At 37.6% G+C, this 21223-nt stretch overlaps 1 protein-coding gene across 8 annotated transcripts in view; it reads left to right on the top strand.

Moving 5' to 3' along the window:
* Nucleotides 1-20155, top strand: part of LOC310922471 (uncharacterized protein) — a 29395-nt gene extending 9240 nt beyond the window's left edge. For 2 of the 8 annotated variants that reach the window (XR_014592433.1, XR_014592434.1), the window contains 2 exons: nt 16395-16500; nt 18703-20155. Coding sequence is in view for 2 of the 8 variants with exons in the window: in XM_083883053.1 (XP_083739179.1) it covers nt 18703-18949 (247 nt within the window). In the remaining 6 variants the exon portion in view is untranslated. Of the gene's footprint in view, nt 1-1695; nt 1769-9420; nt 9445-10338; nt 10422-16394; nt 16501-18702 lie in introns of those variants that run through there. The other 6 variants (XM_083883053.1, XM_083883052.1, XR_014592435.1 and 3 more) reach the window with 5 other exon arrangements.
* Nucleotides 20156-21223: the final 1068 nt, after the last annotated feature.

Here is a 21223-nt window from a genome sequence, read left to right on the forward strand (position 1 = left end):
ACACATAAACATTGTTAATGTGTCACAGGAAAGCTGCGTAGTGTTTCAAGCTTTCCATGCCAGATGTGTTTGCAACATGCTCCCAACACTAAAAAAAAGTTAGGTACACAATGATACCAAAGACCTTTCCACTTCACAAGAGTAATTATGCCTGTGTAAATCAACGCACATTTTTTCTTCACTATTATCCATTTAATGAATGTTCAGAATAAGTCAGGACAAAAAATACTCTCAGGAAATACATCAGCTCAGAAACTAAAGAAGCATTCTCATTTCTTTTCTTCACATTCTTAAATTATCTCTGAGCTTTCTAAGTAAGTGAAAATTTCAGAAAAGTCAGAGCTCATGACCTGATAAGTACTTTCCAGTCCAAACTCAGCACAAAAGGTACATTTTATCAGGAATGAGAGAACAGACAAAAATAAAGTATCTGGTCCCTAGTGACAGATGTTAGAATATCACTTTTGAGACCTGTCTTGTTTTCAGAATACTATAAAACTGATTATCCTTGTAGTCAAAGCTCAACAGTTGTCTTGAAGTTTTGGAGGGTTATCTTCAATTATGAGTGTTTTCCTGTGACACAAGGTGCACAGAAACAGCCTCTATGTGGGGAAGCATCTAAATCCTCCATTACTGCCTGTAGCAGTGTAAATGAAATCAGTGAAGAGTTTCATGGTAAATGTATGGATGAACATTGAGGGTTTCTTTTTTTCCTCTATGAATCTTTAGACCAGATCAGTGCACATCTGCTCCTGCATGCTCACCAAAATGTATTGAGGAAGAGATCTGGTGACTGTGCTCTATGCTGGTTCTGTGAAATTACCACACTTATCCAAAATATATTTACTAGGCAGGTATATTTTAAAACATGTTGAGCAAACAATTGAGCTGACACATTTGAGTAAGTAATCTACAGCAGAAGAAAGGAGCAGAGTAGAGGTGAACACTGAGATAAGACACTGTCTTGAATTGGATCTCCCTTTACATCACTGCTTTTTTTGCAAATATAAAATCACATCTGTCCTGGTAGCCAATGTATAGACTAGCTTAGAAGCATAAAAACTGCAAAATGTAAAAAAAAACCCCTGGTCACTGATGCTTTCACTGTCATAGAAATCTGTGCATTTAGAAACTGCACACTTAATGTCATGCACACTGCATGACAGCTTGTGAACTTCATAGATTTGTGTCCCACACTCACTCCATTTTCTATAGACCGGTATTTATGACTTCAAATATTAAGAAAAAAGATTTCAAGAAAAGATCTGAGGGATAAATGTCTAAAATAATTATTGGAATAATTTTACTCCTGAAGTACATCACACTGAACTATTTTCAACTTAAATGTCATTAGATTCCTTGCTGAAGTGTTCAATGCCTGATGATTGGTTGCCTCTGTAGTTAGCTTACTGGTAACAGTAGATTAATGTCTGACTGATTTGCCCTGACTTGGTGCTCAACTGGTTACACTTATTGTCTGCTTCTTCCATCTTTTTGAGAGGATTTCAGGCTGATCTAGTGCCTGAAAAATACAGGCTCATATCACAGTCCAGACTGTGGGGATAGGGACCACTTAGAAAGCCATAGTACTCAATCCGTGTACTCAATAAAGTCAGCTGCAGAGCTGACTTCCCTTACAGCTTTATGTTACAACCATTAAAGCTGTAGTGAATGGTCCTTCTCTTTTCTGTATAGCACAGAACATTTGAATACCACAGGAGTTGCATCTCCCTAGTCTATCATGCACTCCAGTCTGGGATTCTGTTTCTTTCACTGACCACAGTGAGTACCTTTCCCCTCTGCTGAGAAGTACATAGATGATTTTACTGCACAACATCCCCCTTGCCCATCAGATGTGTATTAATACACTTGTAGGCAGTCACTGTGTGACATACAAGGTATAACATTATACAGAGCTATCTGGAAGGGCTTTTAGCCATAAAAAAGGGTTATAATGGATTTCCATAGCAACTTTCTTGCACAAAAGCTATTCCATGTGTGAAAGTATTGTCTTTAAAAAATAGGGAGGCTTACATTATGTTTAGACTAGGACAAAGACAAATGGACCAGAAAGGCAGCATGGCCTCTTGGAAATTGTTTCTGTGTAGGCAAGAAGAGAATGTCATGCAGTGTTGTGCAACTGGACATGGGCTGTGTTTTGTGCTGTGCAGAAAATTGATTGAAGTCATCTGAGTACATTTACAATAACATTTGCTGGTAAAAACATTAATCTGACTGTACTGAGTATTGTGCAACATCTACCTCTTCAACATCTGTGAACAACCCATATCATTAAATTACTCTGCTGCAAGAAACACTGTTGAAAGCAAATTTTAATGGTTATTTCTTAGCAGCTGTGAGGGAGCACTGGCAATCATATTGTTTCTTCACAGGAGCTAGATGGCTTGAATCACTAAGAGAGGCTTTGCAACAGTGGAAGATAGGTTACTGAATTTAAATGATCCAGTACAATCATTAGAAATCCTGAAAATGTCTACAAGTCATTGCACACAGGTATTTTCAGATTACCCCTTGAATACAGAAAGACTGGCAATGAAAAAAAAAAAAAAAAAAAGAGATAGATATGAAAAGACTGCTAGGCAGCCTTTCTCTGGTACAATAATAGACCCGATTCTGGAGTTGCTAACTACTTTTTTCTGCTATTTAGCAGTTACAACTTCAAGAGAAATAAACAGCACATACTAAGAAAAGCAAACCATTCTTGCATTCATGACCTTATACCAAACATCCTTCATATTGAGCTTGACTGACTGACATGCAGATTTGTTTCATAAACAAAAAAGTAGTGTTTTCTCTCTAAACAATTCATTGTGAGCAATTTGTCATTGCAAACAGCTTCTGGCAGTTGACCAATTCCTTTCAGATAATCCTTCTTTAAACCAACTGGCCATTAAAATCTTGCCTCTCAACAATGGCACCAATTAGTTCCTAATGAATAATTTGTCTGGATTACTGTATTTGCTGGATGAGATGGAATGAAGCTTGTATGTCATAAGCAAAATTGTTAACACTAATTTATCATTTAATTACCTTTCTCCTCATCTAAATAATCCCAGGTCATTTTTAATTCTCTCTTTTTCATGGGGAGCAACTGAACCCATTGCATTTATAAGGCCAGAGGAATGTGTTTGATGAGAGCTATTGAACAGGTCCTACATACACATACTTCAAATTTTAGGTAATTATTTTCCTTTTATTGTGTGGAAAAAAATGTAGTCCACAATAAAATAAATTCACAGAAGCAGTAAAAAATTATGATTTAAATTTAGTGCAAAAATGGGGAAAGAACAGTCAAGCATCATAATAAATGTAATGTAAGGAATGTTTGAAAACAGGTAAATAGACATTATGAGTCTACTAAGTTCATATTTCTTGAATGTGGAACTAATAATTATAGCTTGGAACATAAGAATATGAATAGTCACATTTACCCTACATTCTTAAAAATCTTAAAATATGTCATATTTCTTTCTTTTACCCTTTTTTCCTCTCAATCAGCAGATTTTTATTTTTCTTTTAACGGCTGTAGGTGTGTTGAGTGAAATCAATTTATATTAACTTTATGTGTCAACTATGTCTGAAAAAAGATTGTTAAAAAGAAAGAGTGGGATTGAAAAGTAGAACTGAAATTCAACTCATATTGTCATGGTGATCAAATTTTGTTCAGCTTCCTGCGTTCTCTGTGGTCTGAAAGAAGCCATGTCTTCAAGGTGTGACTCCATTTTCTCATCTGAAAAATGAAGACACTAATTCTTCTAATTTCCCAGGTGATGTCTGATGCTAACCTCATTGGTTTCTATGAAAGCCATAGATAATTTGGAGATGAGAGCAACAGGAAGGTCTATAAATAAGATAAAATAAAATTCGTGAAGAAAACATTGATTTTAGTCAGGACTGATAATATTTCTTGTCAATACTGACATATTAGTTTCATTTCCCATTATTTCTAGATGTTTTAGTTAAGCTAAAAAAGTATAGCCTCTCAAACAGAGTTTGAGAGGTCTTATTTATTGGACTATAACCAAGTTCCAGTGGCTATGTAACTCCAGGGTAAGTTACAAAGTGTTATAGTATATTAATATACGCAAGGGGTGTATTTTTCTGTTTCAGCCTTCTAGAATACAGAATCAAAACCACAAACATCATAACTAGTAGATTATGTGAACCAGACATGTCCCCTTGCAGAAGAACATTCACCTCTCATTGGCTGTCTGTTCCCTTGTGTGGGCTCTATGACACTACACCTTTGTTTACGTACTTTTAAAGAAACAAAAATTGCATTAAAAGTATATTGCCTAAGAAAATTAAGGCTGTTGTAATTTTTGGACTTCTCTTGCATTGAAAGTCAGTAAGATTTTGGAAGTCTGAAGGGCTGGAGATGAGGTCAAGCTCAATGTTAACATAGTGTTTCTTCGTTGTTCTGGTCTCATAATTTGTTAATAATTACTGTGGAGTGAATTAAAGTACCTGAAAATAATTGCATTCTCGCTGCCAAATACTACAGCAGTGACAGCAAAAAAAAAAAAAAAGACAGTATGGAAATGGAAAGTGTTGGTCTAACAATTTCTCTTTCATATTACAAGTATGATCCTTGATACATTAGTGCACCTGTACCATGGGACTATATTTTTATCTATGTCTGTAATCCTTTGTAGCAATTCCACAAGGTATCTGTAGTAGAACAGCCAATCAAAAAAGATGCAGAGAAAAACTCTGTGTTAAAGTGCAAGACAGCCTTAATGCACTTTCAACAAGTGCTAACCAAATGGCAACCACAGATCTGCTGGAACTGGCAGCAGGGTTCACCAGGAAGCCATTTGGCATAGTCAAAATCAGGTTAGCCACAGTCTCATTGCTAGGTCCTGAGGAAAACAGAGGAGTTACAACTTCTTGGATTGAGTGGCACTAATGTAGTGTCTTCATTGTAAGTAGTCTTAAAATCTTTTTTCACTAAAGCCAGCAAAATCTACTGTGTGACAAAACCAGTTAAAGGAATTTGATTTCAGACAAATTGCACAGGATTGTCAGCAGAATGAGTATGTGCAAAGAAACCTACAGTCTTGATTCATTTGTTCTACTTTTCAATTTTCTTATATATAAAATTAAAGACTTTGTGATTAAATAGACATAACATCTGTGGATATGGATGCCTAAACACATATATATTATGTTTGTGTGTGTATGTATGTATATATATATATACACACATAATCACATGCATAACTATACACATATATATATATATTTCATATTTATGCTTAACTACATCTGTGGCTTCTTTCTGTTGTCGAGATACTGATCTTGTATGCAACAAGACTCCCAGAAAGACACTACAAAAATAATTCTCTAAGAAAAAATATACAGGAGGCATATCCAAGGCTAATTTCATTCCTTTTTTCCTGAGAGTAGGATATCTATGATTTTGTAAATCATGTAGAGAGTTTTCTTTTATTTACTTATGTTGCTAATGTTTATTCAAGGATAAAAAGAAGGCACTTTTATTCATATTTATGCAACACCATTGAAGGTGATGGTTTACTTAAATGTTAAGGACAATTGAAAGCTTTTTATAAGCACAATCCCTTCTAAAATAGAATGCACTTATAACTTTTATATCCAAACACAGTCAACTGACAATTCAGAAGCTATTAGTAATAAAAGCTGATTATCATATGGTTTGCATCATGTCTCTGTGTATTTTAAATCTCCTACTTCCTTCAGTAAGATCAGTCTTTGAGGCTAATCTCTCCCATGTGAGTAATGCTATAAAATTGCCTTCACTACAGAGCAAAAGAGAAATTGTTTAAGTAAAGGTAGAGACTGTATAAATCATAAACCACTCTCTCAGATAAAGGCCATTAGATAGGTCTGTGTACAAATTTGACACTCTGTTTCCCTGCCTTTGACAGCCATTTAGAAAGGCTTAAATATACAAGATCTGACTAAAGCTTTCAAAAATTCATCACGGAATATTTGTTAACCTTGTTGTCCATGATAGCTGTAGAACAACCATAATACTCTTCAAATGGAGATAAATTACAGTCTTTCAAAAGATTATCACCAGTCTTAATCGAGTTTGCTCCTACAGCTGAACAGTCAGTGACCTTGTTACTGGCACAATAAACATACCTGCTGCTTTACACTCAGAGGGAGCAGGCTTGCTCCAACCAGGCAGCTCAGAACAACTCCACAGGTTTGCTATGGTTCTAACTTCTTCTAACTTCTAACTTCAATTACTTAAATACCATAACTTGTGAGACTTAGTTAAATTTCTAATGGAGCATGTGTATACAGATCAGCTGTTCTACAGACATACTGAGTGCCCAGCAGATGTAAATTGGTGTGGCCCTGGAGATTTCCAGGACATCTACTGCACCTACTCCCACTTCAGGTGAGAAGTTGCCTGGGGCAGCTGGCTGCCCTTTCCTTCAGCAACAAAGAAACTCTGAACAGATAGTGAGGATTCTTAGCATGTAGCAATGTGCCTTTTCAACAGCCTCTTTTTGGTTTTGTTTTATTTCAGTAAGAGTACTCATACACTTTCTTATTTGACATAAAAATTTCAGCACCCATTTTTTGTATGATAACACATTGTCTTAACAGGAACTGCACTGCAGGGAGTTGGCACTCGAGCCAGTTATGCCCTGGCTCTCTTTCTTTGCAGAGACGTTGGGGTGGAGATTAGATTTTCATTATCTCCTAATGGCATTAAATACTGCACTATATGAGTTTGGGACTGTCCATACCAGCCCATATTTGGCAGAATCAAATTAAACATCACAGGTTTAAAATGCAGGTTTTGCAGAGAGAGGACTTTTCTTCTTTTTTCCCCCCTATTAGCAACATGACTTTTACTGGAATCAGCACCTCTTGATGTTGCACAATGGCACAGCATGGTAAAGGATGAAGCTGGGGTGAAGGAACAGCTCTGTCTTCTCTGAAGCAGCCTGCGCACTAGTGGGCAGAGCTGTCTGAGCACAGTTCAGTCAGTCCTGACATGAAAGTTAAACCAAGGCCACTGTAAGATAAAGCATTTGGCATTACAGCCACTACAGACATTGGAGCTATGAGACTCTCTGCTTTCTTCTCTTCTTTTTAGTTTAATAGCTATTACTGAGTATTTTTTCATACATATAGGTGGGAAAAAAGGTCCATTGTGAATGCTGCTGAGTGCTTCAATGTCTCAGTGACAGAGGAGGTCACCCAGCACCACATAAAATCAGGCCAGTAGCAAAGATATCCTCAAGAATTTAAGAAAAACTCCAAAATCCCACTGCCCCAAAAATTAAAAAGAAAAACCAAAACCCAAACCACTTCTTAAAATTACAAGGAAATAATAATATTTTGCCCTCACCCTAGAATTTTAAAAATATTTCAAGGACAATAAAAATACTAATAGATACAAAAATGTACTATTGTCACATATGAATGTTCATAAAAAATTGAAATCATGTTTTTGCTGTTTGACATTCCTCTGCTGCCTTTCCCCCTTCCAAATCTAATCGGTCTCCTCCTTCTTATGATTTCTTTTGCTTCTTTGCTTATTAAACTGTCCTTACAACATTTCCTTTTACACTTCTACAACAGGCTTTGGATAAAAGGAATTTTAAAAAAATAATGAGGCCTTTCACTCATTTACTCACCCTTCTGCTGCATGAGTTTCTTTTCCTAGGATATGGTTAATGGTGCTAAGTGTTTTTATACACTACAGCAAACCCCAGGATTTGACTGTTGCTTTTGTAATTGAGCTCATGTGATTTTATTTTTTTAGGGGAGACAAAAGAGTCTGTTTTAATCATATGGCTATGAACTGAACTTCATTTTCTAAGAAAACAGCACATGAGACTTCCTTCACAAAAACAACTGTAAAACCTTAGATCCACAGGGTGGGTTTCTGTGAGTTTGACACAAAATTATTTTGCATAACCTCAGAATTATGCTTACGAGGCACAAATAAGACAAAGCTAAGCAGATTCCAATACTTATCTTTTTTTAACTATGCCTTTGGGTCAGCTAGGTTCTGCTTTATGAAGAGATAGTTGTGAATAATCTCTGCACCCTCCTTCCCTTTCTTGCTCTGTAAAACAACCTAGGGCCCTTGGCAGGGCTGCTGTAGTTAGAGAGGTCACATTACTTGACTTGTTTTGGTTTGTAATTACCAGCAAACCACACTAAGCTCCCTGGATCTCAGGATTAGACTGGATTGCATGGCATCCATGCAGTCACAATACCTTCATGCCATCAGGGTCCATAGAGCCATGGCATCAGTCACAGGCCCCTTGTTCAGCTGCTTTCTCAAACTTATTGCCCCATTCCCCAGGGTAAAAATCACTCACCTGCAGCACTCTGGCTCAGGAACTGCATTGGAGTCAAGCAGTCCATCCACAGCCAGCCTTTGCTTATCCTTTCAGGCCAGTGACAAATCTCTGATGTGCTGCTTGAGGACTACAAAGCTGTCTTATTTAACACAGGGCTTCTGAGGGCATCTTTGTTGTAGAGTTGGCTAGCAGATTTAGCCTGCTGAGACACGTTAACACCCACATAAGTCTGTGCAAACAGGAACTTGCAGACCCCAGATAGGCTTACAAACACAAATTCTGCAGGTATCTAGAGGGTCATACATACTTTAGATATGCATCCAAATCAGCTGACTGCTCTCTTGAATTACTTACAAAGGTCTTGTGAACTTAGGTCACTTAATTTTACAGAGTAAAAACACTAGGCGTTTTCAATTTTCTACTGAAACCTGCAGTTTGAAGAGAGACCTCATATTAACAAGGAGCTGCTAAAGAAAGCTTTGGTTTTTTTCACAGAGATAATGGAGAACTTCATCAGAGTACATCCAGTCACACTATTTAATACTAGTGAATAAACAAGCAGAGGGGGCCAAAGAAAACTGTGAAATCTTGTGTAGCATTGAGGTTTTTATTATGCTGCACATCTATTGCTTGTGACACCTGGGTTTCTGCAGGTTTCCAACCAGTACATTCGTTTAATCAGTAGCCATAATAGTGCTATTTGTTTGCACTCCCATGTAAGATATTAAAATGGAGACTAGAACTGTCTTTGATCTCCTTTACTCTTTTCCTGTAATTTATTCTCACATTGTTATTCTGTATGAAAGGCTTGCTACCTTCCTACAGCAAAGTACTTTGGGGCAGGTCATAGTCATGGAGGGTAGGACTCAGTGCTTTTCTGTCACCCATAATCCCAACAGAGTGGGTGATGGCCCAGGCCTTCAAGTTCCTGCCACTTTCTGGACAAGAACTTCCATCATAAAATACAGGCTGAGTACTCTGATTGTTTTAAAGAGTCAGAAATACATTGCACATGTAAGTGTGTATATTCTCTAAATTCTCTAAATTCTCTAAAAAAATACCGAGCATGTGAATTTGATAGTTGCAGGTGGGGACTTACGAAATTGTCAGGAGAAAACTGCATGCAGCAAGACTGATCCACTCTCAGCTATGGCAACTCACAACAGGTTAGACAAGCTACCACATGCAAGGTTTTTCTGCATGATTGCACATTTGACCTTTCAAATTCTAGCCTGAAATGTCAGTGATAAATATTTTTATTTGTTATACAACTCTAGTGGTGTAATTGTTTTTACTACTATTCTTTGTTTTCATTATTATATGTGGTTAACCCCAGGATTCTAGAGGAACCTTTGCTTGCTGTATTACACATGTTAATTTTGCTTATTGTGCACATTTTTTCCTTTGCATGACTCAAAAATAAGGCATAGTGGATCTGTGGTAAGTAGCCACAGTTAAAGAGTCTATGGCTCCATAAGTTGTTTGTTCAAAGGATAGCCAGGACAAAATTGGTTTGCAGAGGATTTTTTTCTGAGAAGAAGGCACTCTTTTACAGAAGCGTTCTTGAAACCTGGACTGTAATCTGTCTCATGGAGAATGTTTGTTTGTTTGTTGGTTTTGCTTCCTTCATTGCTGCTGCCTTCATCTGTTCATCTCTTTTCTTATTGTGTGTCCTCTGCTCCCTGTGCAGGAAACATCGCTCCTTCTTGTTGGAAGAATGGGAGAAAAATCTCTTTTTCTTCACTGATCTTTTCATACCAGGACATCTGGACCATGCTAGCTTTTATGTAGCATTCAAGTGGTTAAATTAAAAATGAGCTGCAACTTGAGAAAAGTTGTGTAGAAAAGTTATAGATCACCCCTAGAACTTGGATAATATTTATTACAATTGTCTACCATTGCAAGATATTTTAGGCCTTTCCCAGTCCTTCCAAAAGTCTGCAAAGCAAAATAAAATTCTGTCAATACATTTCTGGTAAAATTTGACTATTGTTCACAGGTTTCTTCATGAAGAGTACCAAAAAAATAAAATGACCATATGATGATCCTTGAGGACAGGTCTTCATCTGCAATTAACATATCTAGCCAGACACAATTTTACATGAAGACACACCTTCAACATACCCTGAATCCTTGCAAATGGTGAATCATTTACCTAATTAGACAATAAAATTGGAATCTTCAATCAGAAACCTCAATTTAAATCTATAACACAAGAATTCCTGTATAATTTTCAGCATGGACTATGTATAGGAAATGCATAAATTGCATTTGGGATAGCCTTTGGTCATGTTATATAAAACCTCCATATACTCAATACAGTGATTTACCCAGTAAGTATTTACTGGGAAAATATTGACATTAGGGCTTCCTTTCTTCCACCAGTGTCAGAATTGTACACGCCTACCTGCATTTGCTCATGTGCAGCTATTTTAAATGTTGCAGAAGAGAATATGGTTCTAATACCAAAGAGAACTTGTCTCCTACTTCTGTGCTACTGCAGTATCATATTAAAAGCAAAATATACGTTTTCATAACTATGACTACTACTGTAAGATCAAGCATTTTATCAAAAAAGTGACAACGGATTATCAGTAGAATTTAATTCCCCAGGGTGGCAGAGTTTAAGGGCAGTATTCTTTATGTATCGTGCTGTATTTCTACCACAAGTCCCTCAACTGGAATGTTGGACTTCAGTTGTTTAAGTACCTGCTTTGTCAGGCAGAACCCAATTTTCTCCTTTTGGTAGAGAAAATAGCCTTCCAGAACCAAGTGCTTTAATTCAGGTTTTTTTTCAAAATTTTGTCATGACACCTCTTGCCAAAATTATTTAGGGCCAGATTTTCCTAACAGCTCTAGCCACACTAGACCACTTTAAATTGCCCAGGTTGCTAGAGAAGGATCCTTGAGTAAGCTGCATGGTGTGCCTTTGGAGGGCTTGGGGGGAACTAGGCAGATCCCAAAAGGGTGCAGCACAGCCAGCACACAGAGCACTGGAATTACCATCCTAGCCAGACAATTGGCATAACATCCTTGTTCTGAATCTCCAGACTGGAACACCCTACTGTGGAAGGCTATCTGAAATCTTCCTTTGAGGTTCATTTCTCTCCCCTTTAGATAGGAACCGTAAAACTTGCACAGAAAGTAATCTCATCAAGTGTCCTCATCAGGCTAGAGGGAAATTAAAATATCACCTCCCTCTTCTTTTCCACCACACAAATCACCAAATGATAGGGCATTTATAGACTGAGGCACTCATACGCCTTTTTTGCTGCTGTTATTTTATTTAAAAGAAACTAATATAAGATTACCAGGACCACAAAGTGGGAACAGATTGTCTAGATTTTTTTCTGATTCTTTCTTCAGGTGCTGTGCATATAAGCATGGAAAGGACCAAAGATAGACATACCTTATTAAACAGACAATTTTGTTGTACTAGTCCACAAGCCAGAGTTAGAAGACAGTGGGACTTTGTAAGTGCATGAAATACTAGTGTAAAAAAAGGAGAAATATAGAGAGGTAAAGCTAATTGCAAACTGATGAGAGTACCAGGGAGCATCAGAAGACATTTAGTCAGAAAGAAAGGACAAAGTAGAAAACTGAAAATAATACAGAAAAGCAAAGCTATAAAAGCCAAAAGCTGTAAACAATAAGAAAGGCGCTAAAGAGAATAGGAGAGCAATTAAAACATTTATGAAAAATTCTCAGGCCATTAGTGATTTCATTGTTAAAAGAAGGATTGGCTTTGTCTGATAAGATGAGTCTTACATCCACCTATTAAGCAAAAGAGCAAATGTGGATAATAATGAAAATTACACCACCTACTCTGTGGATAATGATTCAGTTTTTTCAAAAGTTACAAGAAAATTGTTGAAGGAAATTGGAGAAATACCTTTCCACTCTGTGATTGTTAAAACTCACCTGAAGAAATTATCTTGAAGTTTCTTTTCTTGTCTTTCTGTCACTTATATACTGAAAGAGGAGGAAAATGACCATTCCAAGTTTTTAGACTGAGTACCATCCATCATAGACAATTTTGTCTGTGATGCTATTGAATCCAGGAGGTGAGGAAATCATACCACAAGCTTGAATTTCTAAATGAGCAGACCAAGCTTCATTGCACATTTTGTGATGTATTTTCAATTCTACTTCTCCTCTTGAGTAAAGCATAGAAAATTTGAAGATGGCAGATACACTCAGACATTAATTGCTGTTTCAATTGCTTCTTGTTCAAGATGTTTCAATAATAGTCTTGTAAACAGCAATATGGAACAAAAAATTCAATTCTGGACATTTTATTGCTAAAAAAAATGGAACAAATCAACATAATAAATTCTACTGCAGTATTTTCAGTCTCAGGAAATGCTTTAAAGAACCACTGAGGCTTTCTTCAGATGATGTCTCCAGCAAGATTTGTCTTCCAAAAAGAAAAATCCCTCAAATTATTTTAACTAGCTTTATTATTAATTATTTACATTTATATTAAAATGAGTAAGCTAATAATGAAAATATTTAACTAAGAAATAATAAATTAAATATAGTTATATCAAAATATGATCTAGAAACAAACAGTAAAATAAAAATTATTAGTATGCATATCAATTTTATCTTTGTGTTTTTCATTCATTGGTTTAGGGATTAGATGAATGTCCATTGAGTCTGAGAAAACCTCCCCTTCACATTCTGGAAAGCTCAGGATTCAATGCCCAGCAGGATACTCTTGCCTGACATCCAAGTCACACTTTTGAGGAGCCATGCTGAGAGGCACCTCTAGCCTTTGCACATAAAAAGTGAATTATATTATTCCTGGATTTTATAAAGTCTTTAGAAAGATTTCATTTGGGACTAAAGAATGCTGACTGAGAGAAATCAGGACAAAGAAGAAGCTGCAGAAATTTTGGCAACCATATATGGAGTCACTGAAAAGACTTTAGCATCTTTGCTCACCCCCTCTGAATCATTTGCATGCCTACATTTATTAGGAAAAAAGTAATAGTGTCTGTTCTCAGGCATTGTGGTGTTCATCTAGACACTATTCTTCCACAGCTTTTTCATTTTCTCCAAGACTTTGCTGATTCACTGCTTTTATTTCTAATAAATTAAAATCTTTTGTCCTGACTGATATTTGAGGTAACTGCACTTCATGGTGTAAGAACTGGGCTGTTACTTATTTCTCTGGACTTCCTAGTGTCCATAATAGCTCCAGCAGAATTCATAACAATCTCTTATTCTATAATTTGGGAAAAACAATAGTATATGGAAATCTATTTTTGAAAGGTCATAACTGTCTATTAAGATGAACAAAACCACCAGAGAAAATTAATCAGAACTTTCCTTGATACACCACTTGTGAATTAATTTATTTAAAATGTATATTGCTTTTCATCAAACAGCCTTAAATTAACAGAAATATTACAAAGTATGCTGGGACACAATATGCAGATTTTTCCCTACATACATTTTCTTCTAGGTTTTCATGGCACTTTTCCTCAGCAGTTCTCTTCATCCCAAACCACTGTTTTTTTACAGCAATGAATCTGAAGGCAATTTCTTCATCTAAATATTGGAAATGTCCTCTAAACAGTATTTTTTTTTTTTTTTGTTATTATTGTAATTTCCTGCTTGTGTGAAAGTATAAGCAAGCAGCCAAGGACAGCCAAGACAAGGATGGAGGGAAGAACATCTCAGCTTGTTTCACCATCAAACATGCAATGTAATTCCAAGCTGTAGTATATGCAGGTTACCCTGTCTTTTAACTTCAGTGAGGCAAACATGAGAAGACATGAAGCCATGACTTGAAGCACTGAAATAAATGTTGTGACAGCAGAAGCTAGGCCATTTTCTATTTTAGTCTGTACAGTGGAGGTGGAACTTTGCTTGCTGACAATATGCAGGTGAAATGGCAGAGAAGGTTCAGTGTGAGCATATCCTGTTTATTATAGTGCTCCCAGACTTGTGTTCTTAGATGCTGCGTCTTCTTCCATGTGATCAGAGGTCAGGAATCCATTTGAACTACAGCAGTGGGAACCAACACTGGCAACTGGCATTGTTAAAGGAAGTCTTGATGCAATTTATGGAGACCGAGATATTGGAAAGACATCGCTGGAGATTTAGGGATTGCCCACATTGAATTGTTTTGGAGTCATCCTCAAGGAAAATTTCCCATCCTAGTTTTGTATAGGTTGTCATAGTCAGGTAAAAATCAGTCTGAAAGGCAGTAATTTCAGTTTCAAATGCAGCTTCCTACAATAAAAGACTGGACTTTGCAGAAGTTTAGCCCACTAGTTTCTTCCACATCCCATACTGTACATTTATTGGGGCATGCCACAAAGTCCTTCTTAACTTTTGTAGGTATTTAGCAAGTCTGGAAGATTGTAAGAGAATGAGCTGAAGATTATAGGAGACTTTCCTGCTTTTTTACGATGTGCTATTGCCAGACCTTTTTCAGGAGTCTCTGAGAATCTGTCAACAGGAAAATTCATAATAGGCAATTTAATGAATAAGGGGTTATACTGGGAAATGCTACATTTTCTGATTGAGTATTAAACTTTAGAGGATTCCAAGAAGTCTGGAGAGTTACCAGGAAATAAAATAAAATGGAATTAAATAAATAATTCCAATCACGAAGAGATGAAGGTACAAAATGAGGTCAAGTCTGGATTGAAATGTTTAACATTATATAAAGAGCTCCATCACTAACTCCTCCCTCAACAGGCTTATTCCTGTAGTAAATATTTTTTGAAACATTTCTCTCCATGTGGCATTTCCATATGTTTTATATTGCTTAGCTTTCCATAAACAGAGCACATACACACATTTTACAGACTATTGATCTTTCTCCTGTTCTGAACAATGTCGATGAGAGGTTTTTTCCTGACTTTTATAGGAAAGTTTTTGGGCTGGTTTTTTTTTTTTTGGTTTACTGTTTTTTTGGGGTTTTTTTTAAGACTGAACTACATCTTGTGCGATTGCAGAGATTGGCACTTTTTTAAGCTATTCCTTATAAGTAGACTTTAATAGACTTTCTTGTTAGGAAGAAGTACTTTTGTCAGTCAGCTATCCCAAAAGCTCATTTCAGTAAATGAGGTCTCCCTGGAGCTCTGCTACAGTCACTGAGGTCAGCTGGGACACCTGCCCTTCCTGTGGCTAGTCCACATCAAGGCCTTGCTTGTCATCTCTTCATGCACTGAGATCACCAGTTTGAATGCCTCCACTTTCACCATGAGACATATAAAGTAGGATGCACTTTTCAGAAAACTACATCTCGTAAGGGATGAAGTTAGGCAAGGTGAATCACAGCCATGAATGTATCTCTGAGCAGTTCTAATGCTCTGGTCAGATACACTTAGCCAATTACACACTGGATTTTGTTTGCTGTAATGTCAGCTTCCCTTAAATAGAGAAGAGTTGAGGGAAGAGATCACAGAAGTATGTCAGAAGGTTAAAGCTGTACTATGAGGTCCATATGCCACTCCTGCTGTTGCAGAGGTCTCTGCCCTCTCAGCTGCTGGGTGATCCTCTCCAGACTAGTGTCACCTTGCAGCCAGAGCCACCACAAGTGCTTATGTGCTTGTGCCGTGAGCTGGGATCAGGAAACTGATACAGCTCAGAGACAGCCCATGTCTGTCTCCATGTGTTTCAGATGGATCAGTTTCTTTATCTGCTTTAATCTCTGCTTCACAAGTGCTGCTTCTGGCAGGCTGGTCAGCAGAGTGGAGGGAATGGGCAATACGAGGTGTGCATGGGAATGGCTGTGATTTTGGCAGCACTACCAGTTTACAGGTGCCTAATCCTGCAGCCTAAGATTGTCAAAAAATTATGAGGCTTCGTGACACAAAGGTTCCATGGATTCTTTTGTCTTATGAATTAGTTATGACTGAAAAATTCTGTATACTACTGGTACAGAACTTATAAATAAACTAGGAATGGAAACACACAGGCAACACAGACTTAGCAATAATTTACCATTTACATTTTTCTCCTTTCTGTCTCTGTTCACAGCACTAAGCCATTCAGTTAAGCCCCCTCTTTATTAATCTCTTCTTTGTTGTACAGGAGGGCTTTTTCTTATGACCTGTTTTAATGACAGAATCGATACACAGTAAAGATAATACATGGATGCAGGATCTTCTTTCTCAAGATTATCCCAGGTAATGCCGAGGTGAGCAATCTATATATCTGTTCAACAGAGAAGGTTTTCATCATGTATACTTCTACTAATTCACAAAAAAGTCATCATGGTAGGGAAACATCTTCAGAAAGGGAAAACTGATACATCTTGTCATATTCTGAAAGGATTGTGTGCAAATAGTAGAAGAGTAATGAGAAAGTTAACATTTATATTCCTGTATCTTTCTCCACACAGACTATCTAGCTGATTATAATTGGAGGATTGTTACCAGTGGAATGTTTTTACAAATGCCTTATTTCCCATGACCTGTCCAGGAAAGACCAGTAAAGTTCACTTGTACTTAAGGGAAGGGAAAAGAACAGAATTTTCTATTACAATAGCATCCTAAAGCTTCCTTTTAAGGCCCTGTCTTTCACAGTGATACACCGTGATGATACACATTGCAGAACTCCCACTTCGTAATTATTCTTCTAGCAAATGATAGCCACTGGAAAACAAACAAACAAATCCGACCAAATAAACAGAGAACAACACCACCCACAGTTGCAAAAGCTTATGTGAACCATTTGAACAGCATTTGTTTCTAGCAGACGTCACTGCAATGAAAGAAAAAATGGTTCAAATTCACACAACTGATTTTAACCACTGTTCCCAATGGGTCAAATGTTGACATGGCCAGGGAGATGTCAGAACCAGTAGGGCTAGAGCAGTTCAGTCCACTGGGGTGTGAACAGCTTCCACCATCTAAACAAATCCCTATTTCATGTTGATTCAGCTGCTCTTGAATCCTCAGTTTGTTTTGCCTTGGTGAGGTCTAAGTTTTAGGACCTTGCCTAGAGCAATGCTCTGTTTTCATGTGATTTTTAAGTGCTGGCTGCTAATTGTATTGTACTTGAAGAGACCTGAACTCAAAAGATCTTTCACAAAATTTTGTCTCTTTTCCTCTCGCCATGCAACAGTACCTCAAAAAAAACCAAACAAAAAACAAACAAACAAACCCACCCACCCACCCCTCTCCCCCCCCAAAAAACAAAAAAAAAAAAAAAACAAAAAAAAAAAAAACCAAAAAAAAACAACAACAAAAAAAAAAACCCACCAAAAAAAAAAAAAAGGAAAAATGTCCATGGTTGATAAAATAAATATGTTTTTCAATCCGTTAGTGATACAGTGCTTTCAACAGAGGAGTGAATAATACCAGGTGTTCTGTGGGATAGAGACATTGTACTCACATTTCGTTTCATAGGAAACCATGGAATAAAGCCATGTTTGCACTCTATAGCTGGAAACAAAGAAGTGTATACTCTTGAAGTGGCTGCCTTCAGTGTGAAATGTGGAGTGAGAGAGGCTTTGTTTACTGTGAGGAATGTCACTACCAAGTTTCTTAATCCTTTGTCAATACTGAGCTAATTCAGCTTTCATAAAGACAGGGTAGGGCAATGAGTAAATGGATCAGTTACATTCTTCTACTATTGCACTACATTAGCATTAGAGTTTACAGGTGGCTCTGTTGAAAGGGCTGTCTAAAATTTATGTTTCACAGGGATTTTTTTTTTTTTAATTTTTCTAAATCTCAGGCAGGTTATGCTTTCAAAATACAAGCAAGCAACAGAAGATGTCTGTGAAACAAACATTATGATTTTGCAATGATTTTGGCTGTGGAGTAATAGCAATTAAAAGCTAAAGTACCTCAATGGTCACTACAATTAATGCCATTAAAGTAATTAGGCCCAGCAGCTGTAGGGTCAAATAAAGACAGCTCTGTAAATGACAATATGGCAAATGAAAATTACTGATATTTTCATCTAAATTATATTCCCTAAATTATCATCTTAACACTAAATAAATAAAGAGACGACGATTCAAAGTCAGCTTACAGATGGAAACTAGGGTAACTACTTGCTCCAGAGTTGGCTAGTGTTAAAATTTAAATGTAATAGCTTTTACTCTCTGTCTCTGGTTATACATGGTGTTTCTCATTTACATTCCTTTGCAAGATGCTGACAGCACTAAACATCTGAGAAGAAAGATCTCATCCACCGGAGGAAAATGGTTCTTCATGTTATAGCGTTTATAATGGACATGGTTGCTGCACTGTTCTAATAACGACCAGGAAAAGGAATGTGGGAGAGGGAGGCTCTACGCTGTTTTCTTTTCAGTTTTGTGTTCCAAGCCTTTCCTGGAGTCAACGTGAAATGTAATTGCTCTTTTGACCTCTATCTTCTCTCTCCCCAGGTCTGAGGAAGAGCTACACTGGTTGATTATTGCAGGAATGAAAGGCACTCTGACCTTGCCGACCGAACGCCTTGCTGCTTTCAATGTTGCCCATTATGCTGCAGGCAGGCAGCTCCTGGAGAGAGGCTGGAATCTACAGGAGCGCTGCTGGCCGGGCAGGCTGCCAGCAAGGGCTCCACCGCACACGGGAAGCCGGCTGGGGGAGGGAGGGAGGGAGAGCAGGGAGACTATATCAAAACATTGTTAGCACAGGGTATAAAGAGCTCTCAGATGCCGATCACAGATTGCTTCTTCATTAATAAGACTTTACATCACCCACCTGAAATGAAAAGGAGCAGAGACGTAAGGGAGAAAGAGGAGTGCAGTGATAATGTTTTTGCAGTGGAATGTGGCAGTCATTAAATTTAAAAAAAGAGAAAATTTAAAAAGCCAACAAACAAAACAAAAAACCTAAGCCCAAACCCACAGTTTTCACAAGAATAGACAGACTGTTGCTGAATAAGGATCCATTGAAAATACTCCTCCAAGGAAAACGGGTCAAATATTCAGTTGCTATAACTAAGCTATATTGGCAAACACTCACCATAAAATCTTCCACAGAATATTTCTGGAGCTGTAAAAGGCTGGAAAACATACCAAATGTTATGTTTGACAGAGTCTCCCTTTTCATGTGAGCATGTTTTTATATTTACATATATTTCAGAAAACCAAAACCTCAGAATTCATCGAAGTAATAAGATATTATTTGAAATTATTTCCTATTACTCTGACTGTAACTTTCGTTGCCCTAAGCCAGCCACAATGACCGGCTGAATGAGGTTTGTAATTTGACCCGAAGATAATATGGAGACTTAGGTTGAGCTCTTGAATGGCACTGATAGTTTGAAGACAGCCCATTTTAAATGAAGCTGTCCAAAAAGATGTTCAAATAACATGGGCATTTCATTTAGAAGCTGAGTTTATCCCAGCAGGGTCACTAGTATTTCAACGCCATCACGACTTGAAGACTGCCTACTGACTCATATAAAATGAATTGGTGCTCTTTTGTTTGATGGTTTTTTCTTTCTTTTTTCTCTCAGTCATTTATCTGTATCAGAGAAAAACTAAACTAAAACACAGGCAAGAAACACACCTGTTGTTTCCCCGGGCTGATGCAAGGACTGGGTGATTGCTAGACCACCTCCACAGAAGCTAATGCTGCTGGTCTCAGGGTGGGAGAACCGCTGCCTTAGGACGACAAACACAGCACATCCTGGATCCAGCATCATGCCGCACTTTCCCCAGCCCTGCCAGGTCCCCGTGGGTACTGCCAGGCTGTGGACGGCAGTGAGGGCTGCTCTTGGTGGCAGCAGGGCCAGGATATGCTGGCAATCCCTGCATCACCCCTTGCCATTCCCCACCTCTATTCTAGAAAGGCATGTGCTATGTGATCACTGGCACTTTCTGCCTTGAGAAGACGGTTTTATCAGGTCACTGCTGCTCTGAAAGAGACGTCATGCAGCACACTGATGATGTGATGTAGACCAGGAAGCCTGGAGGAAGAAAGCCAAATAAAGTGGTTGTAAGTCATGACTAGAACTGGGAACATATTCTTCTCATTGCTTGGGCCAGAGTGCTTGGACCAGCAAGGGAGAAGCTATCAAGTCTTCACATAGGGTAAAAATAGTTAATGACCTTTATTTTTAGAAGGAATGCTGCCTATCAAGATGGCACTGAAGTGATCAGAGTTTACCTAAGTTTATCACAAATACATTCCATGCAGTTATATCTCTAATGGAGTACCATATTATCAAATTTCTGATTCCATATAGGAATTTGTGCCTACGACCAACACTCTCATTCAACTTCTCTGTGATAAATAAAACTGACAGCAAACCCCAAAACTTACACAATGAGGCCAGTCCTTCAATTTGTCTTCTAATTCTTTCTGCATTTTCTCTGAAATATCAACAGCTTACTTGAACACAGTGCTCCTATACAAACTATCCTACTAAAAATATCTTGAACCTTATTTGATAATCACCCAGCCTTGTTATTCAGTCGACTATTCCCCATAGGCCTCCACTCATTTTCAGAGCTTCTGAAGTCCTCTACCCTGAAATACTGGCTTCTATTATTTGTTCCGAGCTGAATTGCTATATGGTATGTCTGGTTCTTTTCTCCTTCCTTTTGTTGGAAAAAGAAAAGCCATAGTGTTGTGTCAAAATGAAATAAGCCGTGCTTTAAAAGACTATGTGTAAAGAAACTGAGTGAGCAAATACAGGAGATCCTTTCATGCAGTTACCATACCTTCAATAGTTTTTCCACTGAATAAATAAGGATTATATTCTGTATTTATATTGTTATATTAACACTTCACCTTATAGAAGAAGGGCATTCATATTGAATACTATTTTTGCTATTATTTTAATTAATGCCCTGTACATTTCAAGAAGCAGTTGCCAGGATTAGTGAGAGAAGTGGGAGCATATTGTACAGGCAGAATTGACATAGTTACAACAGTGAAGCCAGGTGAGCAAGA

Source organism: Zosterops lateralis (genome assembly GCF_965231275.1).
Source record: "Zosterops lateralis genome assembly, chromosome: Z".
Classification (NCBI taxonomy): Eukaryota; Metazoa; Chordata; class Aves; order Passeriformes; family Zosteropidae; genus Zosterops; species Zosterops lateralis.